The 16,404-nt window shown below is 41.6% G+C and overlaps 2 protein-coding genes across 6 annotated transcripts in view; one reads left to right on the top strand and one right to left on the bottom strand.

Moving 5' to 3' along the window:
- Positions 1-1,184: 1,184 nt before the first annotated feature.
- Positions 1,185-15,946, bottom strand: POGLUT2 (protein O-glucosyltransferase 2). Of its 2 annotated transcripts, XM_023217991.1 has the most exons (10): positions 15,352-15,946; positions 13,654-13,859; positions 10,476-10,681; positions 10,198-10,275; positions 8,125-8,297; positions 7,768-8,005; positions 5,897-6,106; positions 4,719-4,808; positions 3,131-3,238; positions 1,185-1,411 (listed from the first exon to the last, which is right to left on the bottom strand). In XM_023217991.1, exons 1-10 carry the CDS (start codon positions 15,531-15,533, stop codon positions 1,394-1,396), a joined length of 1,509 nt encoding a protein of 502 aa, XP_023073759.1. In that variant the 5' UTR covers positions 15,534-15,946; the 3' UTR covers positions 1,185-1,393. The 2 variants fall into 2 exon arrangements, with proteins under 2 accessions (XP_023073759.1, XP_023073760.1); XM_023217992.1 differs by lacking the exon at positions 4,719-4,808.
- The window catches only part of BIVM (basic, immunoglobulin-like variable motif containing), a 35,796-nt gene continuing 35,309 nt past the window's right edge, over positions 15,918-16,404 (top strand). For 3 of the 4 annotated variants that reach the window (XM_023217989.1, XM_023217988.1, XM_023217982.1), the window contains exon 1: positions 15,918-16,394. The gene's annotated coding sequence lies outside the window, so the exon portion shown is untranslated. The remainder of the gene's footprint in view (positions 16,395-16,404) is intronic. The other variant, XM_023217987.1, reaches the window with a different exon arrangement.

The following is a 16,404-nucleotide window of genomic DNA, read 5'->3' as shown; positions in this document are numbered from 1 at the left end:
CTTATAATTAAATTGCAGATATATGTTTAAATTGCAGATATACATTTTATATTCTTCTGTATGTCTATTTCAAGATTCAAAATATTTTAGAAAAAATTATTTGACTGGAAGATGAATAGAAGAGAGAACATTAGGTAAAGGAATCTATAGAGTATGATATATGGTTCAGTGTTCAGATTTTTAGTTCTTTTTAAGTTCTTTTAACTGCATTTCAAAGTGATTTTCATTCATTCATTTACTCATTGTGTTAAGGCCATTTTTGTGTTTCTATAAAGAAATATCTGAGGCTGGGTAATTTATAAAGAAAAGATATTTATTTTGGTTCATGGTTCTGCAGGCTGTATAGGAAGTGTAGTGCCAGCATCTACTTCTGGAGAGGGCTTCAGGAAACTTCCAATCATGGTGGAAGGCAAAGGGGAGCCAGGGTATCATGTGGCAAGAGAGGGAGCAACACAGAGAGAGGGGGAGGTGCCACACCTTTTAAAACTACCAGATTATGTGAATTCACAGTGAGAACTCACTTGTTACTGCAAGGATGGTGTCGGGCCATTCATGAGGGATCCACCCCTAAGAGATGAACACCTCCCACCAGGCCCCACCTCCACCACTCAGAATTACATTTCAACATGAGATTTGGAAGGGACACATATTAAAACCATATCACCCATTAGATATTTATTCAGTCTTTCTAGTTGCTGTCACTCTATTAGACGTTAGGACTACCCAGAAGAAAGGCCTGGTCTCTGAGATCATGGCACTTAAAATCTAGTAAGGGTAAAATATGTACTGAAGGATGTCTAAGCTGGATGAAGAAGAGAGGGCCTAGACATTCCAGGACAAGGGAAAGGCATGGGCCAGGAAGGGAAGGACATAGGCATTGACAGAACTGGGAGAGGACTCGTTCTTCCAGAGGACTGGATTGACATTAGAAAGTGCTGAGAGATTTGACTAAAGATGCAGGTAGAGGCCATATGATGATTGGCCTTGTATGAACTATTAGCTAGAATTAAGTTTGGTTGAATACCCACAATAATATGGGCTTAAAAGGAGACAGGGGTTCATCGCTTTGTCATTTAAAACCAGTCTGGGCAGGTGGTCTGGGCTGCTGTGCATCAAGGACCCAGTTTCCCTCTGTTTTTACTGCTCCCTGTTCCAAACACAGCTAATAATTAGCACAACATAGGCCTTTAAAATAAAGGTGGTTTTATTATAAAATTCTAAAAATGTACTTTAAAGTACAGTCATGAGAATACTGCATAAGTAGAAACGTGTCTTCATACTGCAATCACACAGGTATTATATTGTCCATGGAATTAATACTTTAAAAAATTCTTCTTTTTAGTTAAGAAGAGTCTTCAGAGCACCATTATTTTAATAGAAGTTATTTTGCATATCAGAGTTCATCTTTGGTCTGCAATTAAGAAGCAAAATATTTAGAGCTATCAAGAAGTCTTACACAAGTGAAGAAGACTTATATTCATTTGTTAATTATTTTCCTGTAAAGATGAGAGGGAGCCAAGCTGCTGCTAGAGGCTTTTAGGGCTTGGGACTATTTCCAGAGGCCCAGAGTCAGCTAAGGGTAAAATCACATTGTGTTCCATAGCCTACTGATAAGGAACCCAAACATCCACGGGCTGTACTACTGTAAAGGCCTTGTGTTATGAACAGTAGTGGTGAAAGGTTAGGATAGGCAGTGAGCGAAAAATAAACAAAGCTACCATTCTGGCCCCTAACTTCTACTAATCAGTGGAAGATACTGGCTGGGTACCTCCTCTCAATCACATAGATGAAGATAAACAATTGAGCAGAAGTGGAGCAAGGAAGCTGCCTAGTCTCACTTAGAGCCAAAGTAAGAAGTGTTCTGATACCTAATCACAGATGGGTGAGGGGGAAGCTTTCGATTTGGCAATTCTTGTTTTGTCTTTGGTTTTAACTGATTTTTATGGACCTGGAGCACTGATAGAGTTAATGATGATGATGAACTACCTTTGAGGGCCAGTTGGTTAGTGGTAAATGAGTTCTACAAAAAACAAAGACAAAAATAAAACAACCAAAATTCTGATTTGTAGCATGTGCTGATTGTCATGGTGTAAATACTCCTATCAGGCTGATTCCAAACTACCAAAAATTTAATCAGTATGCAAAATTCCTGAATATTTATCAATGGGTGAGCTCATATACGCTGGTTCTGTCACATCACTGGGGCCGGCCTCACCTTAATTCCTTTTACAGCCCCTTGAGAGGTAGACATAATAATTGCCAAATCTGCCTTCTTGTCTTTGGTTATAATACCACAATTTTGAACTTGTCCATTCAGAAACCTAATTATGTTGCTTAAAATGTCAAGTCAGCATATGTTACACACACACACACATACACACACACATATACACTCTATTTTATGCAATTTACATTCCTTCAAACAGAAATCATAATCAAAGCAACAGTCCCCTGCCATACTATGTCTTTATATACAAACACATACAATCACAATCTGATCATGAGAGATTGGTTTTTGCTTTGCTATAATCCAGCTAGACTGCGATTTTGAGCACAATTCCTTTTTGGGCTTAGTTTTGTTAACCATAAAATGAAGGCATTTACTGGATGACTTCTAAGGTCCTTTTTACCTTAAAAGTTCGGATGTGAGCCTGACTTTCATTTTTATCAATGAGATCCTTAAGTAGTGGTATCAACAGAGATGACTTTCAAATGAAGAATTGGAAAACATCAATAATCGTGGTAACATATTTTTCCTTCTCTAAACTGGGATGATGAACTTTGCCAAACTTATCTCATTAGGAGATGAGTGCATCAGATGATACACATGAAAATATTTTTCAGACTGTAAGCATCCATTCAACTAGGATGTGAGCTGGATCCTCACATTATAAAAGGCTTCCCTCCACTTTGCCAGGGAGCTATCATGTCTTCTCAATTATCTGCATGGTAGCACTTTCTTGAGCACTGCTGTCTTCTATACCTATCTCTCTGGCAGACTGAATTGCTTGGAGACCTCAAGAGGAACTCAAATATTTGCTGCCTGATTGAATGAGTATAGGAATAAACGCAAGTTTGGATCAATGTTAGTTTTTATTCTGACACTGGTCATAAGCTCAGTTCTGGTTACCTTTTTCCTGTGGCAAGTACAAGGGAAGAGGTCATCCTCAGTCTGTGGTTGTACCCTTTTCATGCCCTCTCGGATTTGGGGCTCACTCACTTGTAAATTGGCATATTCCTGTTTAAGCAACAACATAAAAGCATTCCTTATACAACACTTTATATCCACCCAATGAGACAGGCTAGAATATATGAAGACTATGATTCATTTAACTTATGTGTGTCAAACTGTGATCTGCATAGTCCGTCAAATATACTAGTTCTGAACACCAACAGTAGAGCATCTGAGAGGATGAACACTGGCTGCCTATTCCTAACAGATATCTCTTTATTCTATCCTATATTTCCATGACTTTTTTTTTTAACCATATTCTGCCTTACGGTAAAAATAATTTTGCACACAATCTTCCCTAGACTGAGAATGTGAAGACAGAGAGCATTCTGCTTTCGTTATCATGGCTTGCACAAGCCTCCATCATCATCTTCATTTATCATGTGCTTACTCTGAGTAAGGCACTGTGCTAAGTACCTATGCTAAATGAATGAACACTGCCCCATGGATGCTTAGAAATTCACATGGTAAATCCCCCGAGTTTATTCATTTTACATGGTTTATCCTCCACTTCCCTCCATCAAGGGAAGGTTACAAAATGGGGAGGAGCCAGTACAGGCCAGAAATACACCAACTTTGATCTGCAGCAGAGCCTCAGATATGGGGCTCAGTATCTGCAACTGTGAGATAAAAATCTTACTCTAGATCTAATACTATTATTAGCCAAGAACTTGTTTACTACCTTTTTTTTTGAGACAGAATCTCACTCTTGTCACACAGACTGGAGTGCAGTGGTGTGATCTTGGCTCACTGCAACTTCCACCTCCTGGTTCAAGTGACTTTCCTGTCTCAGCCTCCCGAGTAGCTGGGATTACAGGTGTGTACCACCATGCCCAGCTAATTTTTGTATTTTTAGTACAGACGGAGCTTCTCCATGTTGGTCAGGCTGGTATCAAACTCCTGACCTCAGGTGATCCGTCTGCCTCGGCCTCTCAAAGTGCTGGAATTACAGGTGTGAGCCACTGCACCCGGCCTACTACCACATTTTAAAAAGAGTCCTTTAAATGGTCAGATATGCTTGATTATAATCTCTAAATGCTTGGGTCCATGGAAATAATTTCCAAGGGAAATCATGGCTCATATGGAGTCAGGACAAGAGGCCCAAACACACTTGGCACTGTTTAGACAAAGATATGGTGAGGCAGCAGCAATGTAACACAAAGAGAACATACAAATCTATGCACTATAACTGTGTAGGATCAGAGGCCAATTTCTTAGTCAAACATCACATAGTTCTAATATTAATACTTTTCACTTAATATTGTAACATTTTCCATTAGCTAATCTTTGGTTTTCAACTATTTTTATGATTACTTAATATTTGTCTCTGATTTTCATCCACAGAAGTGTATATATATACTTCTGATACATATATATATGTATCTCCCTATAGTAACATATGTTTAGAAATTGTTAAGTAAAATATTATTTGTTTTTAACATGTCTACTTATAAGTTATGTGATAATTTTCTTGGAAAATACTGACCTGGAAAAGTTTGAAATAATAACAGAATATGTCATCGCCCATGAGATTATTTCTTGCAAATTCTTGTCCTGCTTTTGCTATCTTTTTGGCCTACAGGAAGAACAATGATAAAGTCCTGTAATAGAATCCATTTTTCCCATGCAGGCATCTGCAAACTGCTTTTCACAGTACGTATACATTGAGGCAATTGCGGGAAATAATATCTTTGGGGGTAGTCTCATGTCGTAAAACAGAACATTTAACAGAGTATGTTTGTTTAAATCGGAGGGAGGTTTCTAAGACTTGAAAGTTGGGAAGTCATATTGGACCTTCTAGAATTAAGCCTCTCTTGGAGAGACAAGGTGTACACCAAGCAAACTAATGATGACTTTGTAAACGCAAGATGAAGTTTAGCACACTGCCTTCACAAATTTCAGCAAAGAATTAGCTTAAAGTTTATTGCATTCCATCCCTCTTTATTTATCTATTTATGGCTGCATCTACTTCTGAATCAATCCCTCATTTTAACCTGTAGCCAGTTAGTGATACCTGCCAGACTGGCCATCTTATAATTTTCGCATTGCTAGTGGAGGTAATGCTTGTGGCTCAGAGCAACCCTACTGAAAGAGAAAGTGTAATCAAGGCCACAGCTCAACTTTTTGTTGTTGTTGTTGTTGTTGTTTTTTGAGACAGAGTTTCACTCTTGTTGCCCAGGCTGGACTGCAATGGTGTGGTCTCAGCTCACTGCAACCTCCACCTCCCACCCAGGTTCAAGTAATTCTCCTGCCTCAGCCTCCCCAGTAGCTGGGATTACAGACACCCATCACCACGCCCGGCTTATTTTTATGTTTTTAGTAGAGACGGGGTTTTACCGTGTTAGCCAGGCTGGTCTCAAACTCCTGACCTCAGGTGATCCACCTGCCTCAGCCTGCCAAAGTGCTGGGATTACAGGCATGAGCCACCGCACCCAGCCTAGTTTTTTGTTTCACATGCAGAGTGGAGAGTTAATGTAAGACGCAGTGCTCGCTGTGTTCAGCCCAGAGGAACTGCCGTGCCATCCATGAGCAGGCAGCTTCCCATTTACAGGCCAAAGTCTATTACGTGAACATCCTGGATGCTCTCCAGCTACAATACATTTCAAAGGGACCCATGATATTGGGAAACAAGTGGAAATAAGCCTTCAAGGAGACTAACCTTACCTCTTCATCGTGATCTTTTGCCCATTTAAGTTTATCTAGCAGATCGCTCAGGTTGCTCTTAACCGGAATGTAGTGTTTCCAGGGCTGCAGCTCATTATAAAAATGTTCATAGTAGTTGGAGTCCTGCTTCAGGACAACACTGTCACCAACTAGCAAATACGGCAGGCGGTAAGCTGCCACAGTGCCGTCGATATTTATTTGATACTTATGCTGCAAAACAATGGTAAAGTCTGAGAACCTCCATTAAATTTCCTTTTCTCCACTCTATTTTCCTTCCCAACCCACACATAAACCTTTGCAATCCTCAGACACGATTTGGCCAGCTTCCATGCTCTGCCTTTGCCATTTAGTAAGCGTCATTATACAACAGGTTGATCTAGAGCTAAATGCTTGATGTGCTCCTAAATTTTACAAAGGAGGATACAAATCTGGTGTTGAAGCAGCCAATAAAATCATACTGTTGTCCTAAGGCTGCAACATAAGGAAGGATGGATTCATTTGTGACTTTTTGTAATTCTCCTACTACTTTATTGATTGCAAACGTGCCCCTCATGATGGCACATTCTGAGCCATGTTAACCATATTATTTATGTATTTATTTTGAGACAGAGTCTTGCTCTGTCACTCAGGCTGGAGTGTAGTGGCGTGATCTCAGCTCATTGCAACTTCCACCTCCTGGATTCAAGTGATTCTTGTGCCTCAGCATCCCAAGTCGCTGGGATTATAGGCACGCACCACCACGCCCGGCTAATTTTTGTATTTTTAGTAGAGATGGGGTTTCACCATGTTGGCCATGCTGGTCTCGAACCGTGGACCTCAGGTGATCCGCCCGCCTCAGCCTCCCAAAGTGCTGGGATTACAGGCGTGAGCCATCACGCCTGGCTAACCATGTTTTTTAAACACCCAGACATATGTCTTAAAGAAATTAGCAAGCTGTGGAGCAAGGACACCTATGAATAAAAATATTCATAGAACTGTAGTAATCTATCATCTTTAGTTGCAGACAATTCAACAGGCAGGAATACAGCCAAGGCAGGATGCAGCATCCCTCCACTGAGGAAGGATGGCTAGTGTCCTATCACTTTGGTTATAATCATTTCTTTCAAAAATCTTTGGGATATGCATATAGAAGAATACGGACAATTCAACTTATGACATTCTTTAGGTCAACCTGCCTCAACACAACCTGTCAAAAGAAGACCTGGTCTTCCGCAGGGCAGACAGAACTCCTTAATCACTTGGCTTCCCACATACAGAGGACAGATGTCGACCTTTCCCCACCTCTCTCTACCATGGGGGACTTCAGAAACAGCTCCATGGTCCAAAGAGCAGGGTGCTGCCCACTGCCTTAAAAAGGGAGTTGTTAGAAAAAGGACTACTCCCCAGGAAACACGGGGAATCCACATTCTAGACACAGAAAGCAAACCCTAATTCCCAGGCAGAACATTTGGATGGGTTTCAAGTCATTCCCCACCAAAAGGCCTGATAAGAAACAAATAGTTTCTATCTTCCTTATTCTGTGGTGATAACATGGCTCTGGGGAAAGTATTTGTAAAATGACTTACATGTAAGTATTATGAAAAACGTATTTGGAGGTGACATGTGCTTATCTCAAGGGTTAGCTGGAAAAACATTATAGCTCTATCCAGGCTCCAAACTCCCTTGATGCACATTTAATGTCAAGACTGGGCAGTGAGGGCAGATCCTGGTTGCCAAAACAGTCCCCAGCAACCCCATGCCTCGATATTCACTCAATTTTGTGCGAACTTCTCCCACCTCTTGTAATTTGCAGGCCTCAATTTCCCTTCCCAAAGCACTATGTACAAATACATTAGAAAAACAAAAAAGATTAGCCACTGATTAAGTCATACCTTGAAGAAATCAAAAAATGAAATGTGTTTCACAATGGGACCATACAGGCTTTCATCGTGTTTAAAGAAGAAAAAGTTGGTGAAAGCAGCGTCTATGAGTTCCGGGTGTTTTCTACTGAGTTTAACCAACTCGAGTCTCTCTTTGCGGCTGTCTCTCCCTCTCCAGACGGCAGTAGAATTTTTGCTTTCCCAGGGAGGACCCGTGTTAGCTTGCACGGACATCATATCCAGACTTACCCTAGAAGACAAAGTGCAACAGATTTTCCTCCCAAATCATCATATCACAAAGGTTGTTGGAAAAGAACTCACCAAAGAAAGAAAACCAAGGCTCTGAGCCAACCCTGACTTCTCTCTCACCGGCCCATGGTCTCCAGAACAGAATCAGTCAAGTCGTAGGTAGGCATCACGATATCCTTGGAATCTGTGGAGCCACACCAGGAAAAGATCGGATGGATGTTTGCATTGGATTTCTTTTTTTCCAAAGGCCAGTCTCCCAAATTAACAAAGAACTCCATATCTGGCATCTTCACCTAGAAAAAACAAAACAAGCTTATTCACATTTCCTGCATTGGATAATACATTGTATTTATCGATTTAAATTTGAAATTGCATTAATGAAAGGCCAATGTTACATGTTTTAGGTAATGATAATTACCTTGGTTTGAATAGTGGGCAATTTTTCAGACTATGGTCACATGTATAAGCATTCTACGCTCCCTACGAAAGGGATGAAATGGCAAAAGTAATCTCTAATACTGCAAACAGCCTCTAAGATGATCAAAGAGAAGGAGAATTATTGGAAAATAATTTAAAAATTAGCACTTGGGACTCTAACCCTAGTTTCTTGCTAGTGAGCCAATGGTTCCATTTTAAAAAACATACACCAGGTAGGTGGTGGGACCAGGATTTGAACTCAGGAAGCCCAACACCAACAGCAACATAGTAAGTTTCAAGCTATGCTTTCTTCCTTTACTGGCAAATGACATGAATATGTAAAGAGGATCTGTTTTATCTAGTCACAGAAAATGTTCAGAGTATTTACAAAACAACAGATATATATTTTTAAGGCCAGAGCAGCACTGATCAGTCTGAGAAACATCTTGAGAAACTGAAGTCCTGAAGAACATTCTCATTTTCCCATAGATTGACACAGAGGAGCAAGAGAAGTATGACAGTACTCTGATGTCTTAGTTTAAAGGAGGCTTAATATTGATGCTATATAACTACCTACATTCAGAATTAACAGACTGTAAGTGCTTTGAAATCTCGAAAAGAACGGTATTAAGATTCTCCATGAGTAGTTTAATCAAGAAATACATGCAAATTATTCAATAAATAAATATTATAATGGATTATAAATAAATATACATTTGGTAAAAATGTCGGTAGAGTCTTTCACATCCACTATTTTAACATTACTTTCAAACCATTCCACTAGAACCCGACAAAAGCCCATTATCTCAAGGAATGGGATTCAGTACGAGGCAAGTCGTCTTTGGACTCTAAGTTAGTTTAGTACCAAAATAATTTTATGATAAGGCATTTTTCTTTCCTCTAAAAAATATTGTGTCCCTGCAAAAGATATGCTGAAGTCTGAAACCCCAGTGTCTCAGACTGACCTTATTTGGAAATAGGGTTGTTGCAGATATTAGTTAGGATGAGGTCACACTGGAGTAGGCTGGGCCATTAATCCACTATGCTGTGTCCTTATAAGAACAAGAGACCCAGAGACGTGAGGGGAGAGGCCCACATGATGACAGAGGCAGAGATGGGAGGATGCAGCTACGATCCAGGGAACACCAAAGATGGAGGGTCACTGCCAGGAGCCAGGAAGGGGCAGGAAAGGAAAGGATCATCTCAGAGGGAACTGGCCCTCCTGACACTTTAGTTTTTTTTTTTTTGAGACAGGATCTCACTCTGTCACCCAGGCCTTGGGAGTGCAGTGGTGCGATCTGAGCTCATGCAGCCTCAACCTCCTAGGTTCAAGCAATCCTCCTGGCTCAGCTCCCCATTAGCTGAAACTACTACAGGCTAATTTTTGTATTTTTTTGTAGAGACAGGGTTTCACCATGTTGCCCAGCCTGGTCTTGAGCTCCTGGGCTCAAGTGATTTACCCGCTTCGGCCTCCTAAAGTGCTAGGATTACAGGAGTGAGCCATGGCACCTGGCTGACACTTTGATTTTGGACATCTGGCCTCCATAACTGCGAGAGAATACATTTCTTTTAAGCCTTTCAGTTTGTAGCACTTTGTTACGGCAGTCCTAGGAAACAAACGCAGATACCTGAAATAACAGAAAGCTTCACAACAGTATTATCATGAGGCTCCAGAAGAGAATACGCTGATAGTGTTAGAATTTGTATTTTGAAAAATTATCCTGCAAAATCTGGGCTTAAATGATCTATTACAGCTAAGAGAAAATATATACTTACCTTCCTAGTCAAAGAAAGTAGTATGGCATCCATGAAAATTCTAAAACCTACATGTTCACCGTGAGTCTTGATATAAACCTAAAAGAGAATTTACCATTTATTATGTTAGTCTAAAAACACTGGCAGATTTCACTGAGGAAAAGCTTGTCACAATGCTCATTCGAATGATGTTTATAACATGATTTAGCTAATTGTAGCCAAATGTTCAAAACAAGCAAAAAAAAAAAAGAAAAAAAAATCACTAAAACAAACAAGCAAACCTGAATCGCGTGTTATACCTTGTTATCCTTTAAGGTGTAGTGACATAGGCTCTGCCTCTGTCCAAATCTTTTTGGGATTTCTACTGCAATCTTTTCTGGATCCACAGTAGGGAAATGTGCCAAATCTCTCTGAATCTGGGCAATGGTTTCAGGGCAGTTCATCTCCTGTAGCCAGGCTGCACTATCTTGCAAAGGACAGTCACAATTCTCATGGTAAACCGGCCCTATTTACATAAGAATAAAAAAGCACAACAGAGATAATTTCACTCAGCATTTGAAACTTGTAATAAAATCTATAATATGGCTTCATGAGTTTTGCCTAGTTACACAGGAAGAGCATTTTCATTGAAAACACATTTTAAGAGAATTACAGGCCAGCGAGGTGGGCTCATGTCTGTAATCCCAGCACTTTGGGAGGCTGAGGCAGGAAGACAGCCTGAGCCCAGGAGTTCAGGACCAGCCTGGGCAACACAGGGAGACCCTGTCTCTACAAAAAATAAAAACTTAGCTGGGTGTGGTGGCATGCACCTGTGGTTTCAGCTACTTGGGAGTCTAAGGTGGGAAGATCACTTGAACCCAGAAGGTTGAAGCTGCAGTGAGCCATGTTTGTACCACTCCACCCTGGGCAAGACAGTGAGATCCTGTTTCAAAGAAAAAAAAAAGGAATACATTTTTACTATATTGGGGCATTGCAAGTCAGTCAGTCTTCTCCTCTGACAGCTCTTCACAGTGAAGTTTTGTGATATTTTCATAATAATGTCTACTTTGCATTGAGTTCAAAAGAAAGCAAATAAAAGCTGAGTGCATTGGCTCACGTCTGTAATCCCAGCACTTTGGGAAGCCGAGGTGTGTGGATGACTTGAGGTCAGGAGTTTGAGACCAGCCTGGCCAACATGTTGAAACCCCATCTCTACTAAAAATACAAAAAAGTTTAGCTGGGTATGATGGTGTGTGCCTGAAATCTCAGCTACTGGGGAGGTTGAGGCATGACAATAGCTTGAACCTGGGAGATGAAGGTTGCAGTGAGCGGAGATTGTGCCACTGCACTCCAGCCTGGGTGACAGAGCGAGACTCTGTCTCAAAAAATAAAAGAAAGCCAACAGATACTTGGTTTACGTCTATGGTATATATTACAGCTCATTATTCTTTATGTTTTGTAGACTGAAGAATAACCAAATACTGGTAAAAGGGTATCAGAGGGGCATACCTATTTTAATGAAAGACAAAAGTGATATGATTTACTATTTTGATAGTCTGTTAATACAAACAGGTTCTTAAAGTGTCTACGGTACTTTTCTCAATAAGTAAATCATCAATAACAATGAAAATAAACAAGGAACTGCTATTCTGTTTTTTTTTTTTTGTTGTTGTTGTTGTTTTTTAAGAATTATTAAGAAGCAAAAGTAGGCTGGGTGCCCTGGCTCACGCCTGTAATCCCAGCATGTTGGGAGGCCGAGGCGGGCAGATCATGAGGTCAGGAGATCGAGACCATACTGGTCAACATGGTGAAACCCCGTCTCTAATAAAAATACAAAAATCAGCCAGGTGGTGTGGCGCGTGCCTGTGGTCCCAGCTATTTGGGAGGCTGAGGCAGGAGAATCGCTTGAACCTAGGAGGCAGAGCTTGCAGTGTGCCAAGATGGCGCCACTGCACTCCAGGCTGGCGACAGAGCGAGACACTGTCTCAAAAAAAAAAAAAAAAAAAAAAAAAGAAGCAAAAGTAGCTGGGTATAGTGACTCACGCCGGTAATCCTAGCACTTTGGGAGACCGAGGTGGGCAGATCACTTGAGCTTCAGGGTTCAGGACCGGCCTGAGCAACATGGCAAAACCCTGTTTCTACAAAAAATACAAAAATTAGTGGGGCGTGGTGGTGAGTGCCTCTAGTCCCAGCTACTCATGTGGCTGAGGTGGGAGGATTGCTTGAATCCAGGAGGTTGAGTCTGCAGTAAGCAGTGACTGCACCACTGCACTCCAGCCTGGGCAACAGAGCGAGTCCCTGCCTCAACAACAGCAACAAAAAGAAGCAAAAGAAATTCTCAAAACAGTCCACTTCACTAATTTTATAATAAGTTAATTACAATCTGCATTGAGGTTTTACTGTTATTCCTTTTTATAATTCTCAGACCCCACCTAACCCAGGCAGTGGCTGACAACGGAATATCTTTTTAAGGTTTAGTGGGTGATACTGTACCAGGCGGTACTGGCGAAATGTAGAAAAGGAGCCTAGACACTCTTAAAAAATATCTACGTTTTCTTACTTCTCTGCAGAGTTCACAAAAATTTTTTAAAAAAGTTTACTTTTCTTGCCGTTGTTAAAGGGGGGCAAGATTTCTGCCCTTGTATATACACTGCTTCCCTACTGTTTTGTGGTACTGTCGCCTGTAAGAGGAAAGGAGATGGCTCTAGGTAACAAAACTGTACTCTCATCCTATATAAGAAACATCAGAATGGCCGGGCACAGTGGCTTATGCCTGTAATCCCAGCACTTTGGGAAGCCGAGGCAGGCAGATCATGAGGTCAAGAGATCGAGACCATCCTGGCCAACATGGTGAAATCCTGTCTCTACTAAAAATACAAAAATTAGCTGGGCATGGTGGTGCGTGCCTGTAGTCCCAGCTACTTGAGAGGCTGAGGCAGGATAATCACTTGAACAAAGAAGGTGGAGCTTGCAGTGAGCCAAGATTGCGCCATTGCACTACAGCCTGGTGACAGAGCAAGACTCCGTCTCAAAAAAAAAAAAAAAAGAAACGTCAGAGAATTTCTCTGGGAAAATGGCATTGGAACAATACAAAAAACAACCATCAGTGCCCTCCTTCTCTTTCAAGCTATCTCCCTTTCTGAAGTGATCTACCAAATTTCAATAACACTTATCAATTACTTAAGTCATATATTTCCAATTAAGAAAGTATCATATATGATCATGCACACAGCTTGATTATTCTTGCTAATGTATGTCTTCACAGAGTAAATTCTCTACTAATATGTTCCTTGCTCTTAAGCAAATCAGAATTTCCGTTCAAATCTTGTCTTTTACCAGGACTCATAACTTAGCTTTCAAGTAGAAAGCCTTTATTTTTTTTCTTTCAGTAAAAAAAAAAATGTATATATATATATCATGCCAAGTTGTTTTTGTTGATGGAATAACATATATTATTTTATTCAAATACTGCTGGTATAAAATTATATTCCAAATTACCTTTTAAAACATATGGGGATTTGGCCACATGCTGACCTTGGAATTTAACTTCCACCTTCAGATTTTTGTAGCTTGCATACATTCTGTATCTTACTATGAAGGATCCATCTTTGCGGTCTAAAACCTGGACTCCTACTCTAGTGAATTGCTCCTCTGGTGCTGAGACTTTCACCTGGAAGGCCTTTTCGCCTGGAGAAGACGTGAATCTGTGATGAAAAGGCGATGGGGAAAATAAACAAATAATTTTAATGAACAAACACACAAAGATTATGCTCTTCAGTCTGGAAAGTTGATTATTCTCCTCCACATTCTTCCTCTAACATATAATTGCTTCTTTTTCTCTTATGCTTTTAGTACCAGAATGAATATGATGGATCAAAGATTTAAAAAAAATGAGGATGACAATGGCCAAGATAACATGAAACAGTTTCATTAAACAATCACAATGGAATACGTTAAGACTACTAATCTATATAAGCATAGAACATACTCATGCATTCCATATAGAAAAATATTCTTACCAACTTGTTTATTTCATGCCATCACATCTGGATATTTGTGATCAAACGGTGTCCCAAAGATAATGATCTTATTTTGAAAAATCTCTGCCAATGAATCTTTACAATAGCAGTATTATAAATCACGCTCAGGCCTGGCACTGTGGCCCATGTCTACTATCCCAGCACTTTGGGAGTCCAAGGCGGGAAGATTGCTTGAGGCCAGGAGTTGGAGATTAGCCTGGGCAACAAGGTGAGATCCTGTCTCTACAAATAATAATAATAATGATAATAATAATAAAATAAATAGCCAGATGAGGTGGCACGCGTCTGTAGTCCCAGCTACTAGGGAGGCTGAGGTGGGAGGGTAGCTTCAGCCTGGGAGGTTGAGGGTACAGTGAGCTGTGATTGCACCCCTGCACTCCAGACTGGGCTAGGAAGTGAAACCCTGTCTTAAAAAAAAAAAATCACACTCAGCCATGGGCAAAAGCAAAGTAGTAGGTAGTGTATCATCTTTTGCCAAATAACAAAATTTATAACCTGTCTTTCACTTGACAACCTTTCATTCCAGTATTTTTTTCTGTACGAAATACACATGGTCAGCATCCACCAATAATAAAGACAACCGTTTCAGAAGTATATGAATCATAAAAATAAGTTTTAAGTATGATGTTAAAGTATTAAATTCATTGGAACAAAATATTTGTTACAATCATATAGGTGATTAATAATTCGATACGTTCCTTCTGAACTGTAAAGTTTCAAATAGTACTTCATTGTTCTTTTTCAGTTTCAAAACATGCTTACCTGCAGATGTCTCCTTGAAAACTGAGAGCTGCACCAGAGAAAGATGAAGCCCATCAAGTCTCTAACAGCTAGGTTTAAATCCCTTATAACAGCTTATGCGAAAAGTAGTTAGAAACAGTATTTCCAGCAAAGTGGAGGGACTTTGTCTTGCCCTGATAATGTGGGAATCCGAATCAAAATTGCTAGGAGATTATTTTATATGTTATATACAATACATTATATTGCATATATTATAATTCGGAACAATTTCTACAGCTACAGAGAAAAACTGGTACCCAAATATCCTGGAATTTAAACTGTTGTGGAGAAATGAGTTCTTGGAAAGAAAAAACTTAAAGGGAGAAACAGATTTAACCGCCATCCAAAATAGGTAAGGAGCCGTTTCTCGACTTACTTATTCCCTGATGTATCCACTGCCTGAATATAGAAATAGCGGGCGGGAAGGACGACGTCTGCTTTTAGCCCGGGTCCCCATATTTCGCTCTTCTCCGGGCTCAGCTGCCTTTCTCCGCCGGTCTCGGCGAGTGCTGGAACCGTCGCCAGAAAGAAGCAATAAAGTAGCAAAATGCTAAACATTTACAAGACGGACTTTCGAAATGATCCACGGATAAATGAAGAAGTGTAAGAGGTGGACAGAAGCAGCCGAGGCTTCGGCAGGGGCACGCCGGCCGATTGCAGCAGCCAACGCGACCGCAAAGGGTGCCGCCCAGCGTGCAGGGCAGGCGCGCGGGTCTCCCCGGCCCCAGGACAATCAAAGCCCGTGCCCGGGCGCGCCCAGGTGAGGGTCCCCCGGCGTTCTGCTCTCCCGGCCAAGAACCGCGCTGTTCCTCTCTCTCAGCACAATGATGAACTTGAGTTGCTCCTGCCACTGGAGCATCTTTTGGGAGCGAATCCGTCTCAGGTTCCAGCCAAGGTATAGGGCGAGGGGATTGGCCCGTGCGTCGAGCCAGGCTCAGTAAGGCCTTCTCCAAGTGGATGGCGGGGTGGCCACGCGTCCCGGCGCCCCGGGCTCCCTGGGATATGTAGTTCGCGACAGGACGAGCGGAAATACTGCCAGGTTTTTACCACCTCTCGCCCATTTATTTACTTTTCGGTCACCGCTTTCGGGGGACAGATAAACACCACAGATGCCCATCAAAGGGGCGCACGGGTCTGGAGGCGCAGCTCAGGTTTTTGCGTTGGTCACCCTGCCCTCCGCACGTGCAGAGGGCAGGCATAAAGCACCTTGAAAGGAAGGTGCTGTCAATGCTATCCGACGACCTGTCGCCGGGCACCGCAGTCCAGAGCGCTGTCCTCGCGCGCTCCGATGGGACGAGGGACGCCGGCCCCAGGGTAACCGGAGGCGCCTCACGGGCCGCGCGCTGGATGCTGTGATCCAGGTCCGGAGCCGGGTTCCGCCGCGGCCGCAGCGACCGGACCCCACCGGACAGGCCAGAGGTACCCCGGG

The sequence above is a fragment of the Piliocolobus tephrosceles genome, chromosome X (genome assembly GCF_002776525.5).
Source record: "Piliocolobus tephrosceles isolate RC106 chromosome X, ASM277652v3, whole genome shotgun sequence".
Taxonomy (NCBI): Eukaryota; Metazoa; Chordata; class Mammalia; order Primates; family Cercopithecidae; genus Piliocolobus; species Piliocolobus tephrosceles.
This window is presented reverse-complemented; position numbering and strand designations above follow the sequence as displayed.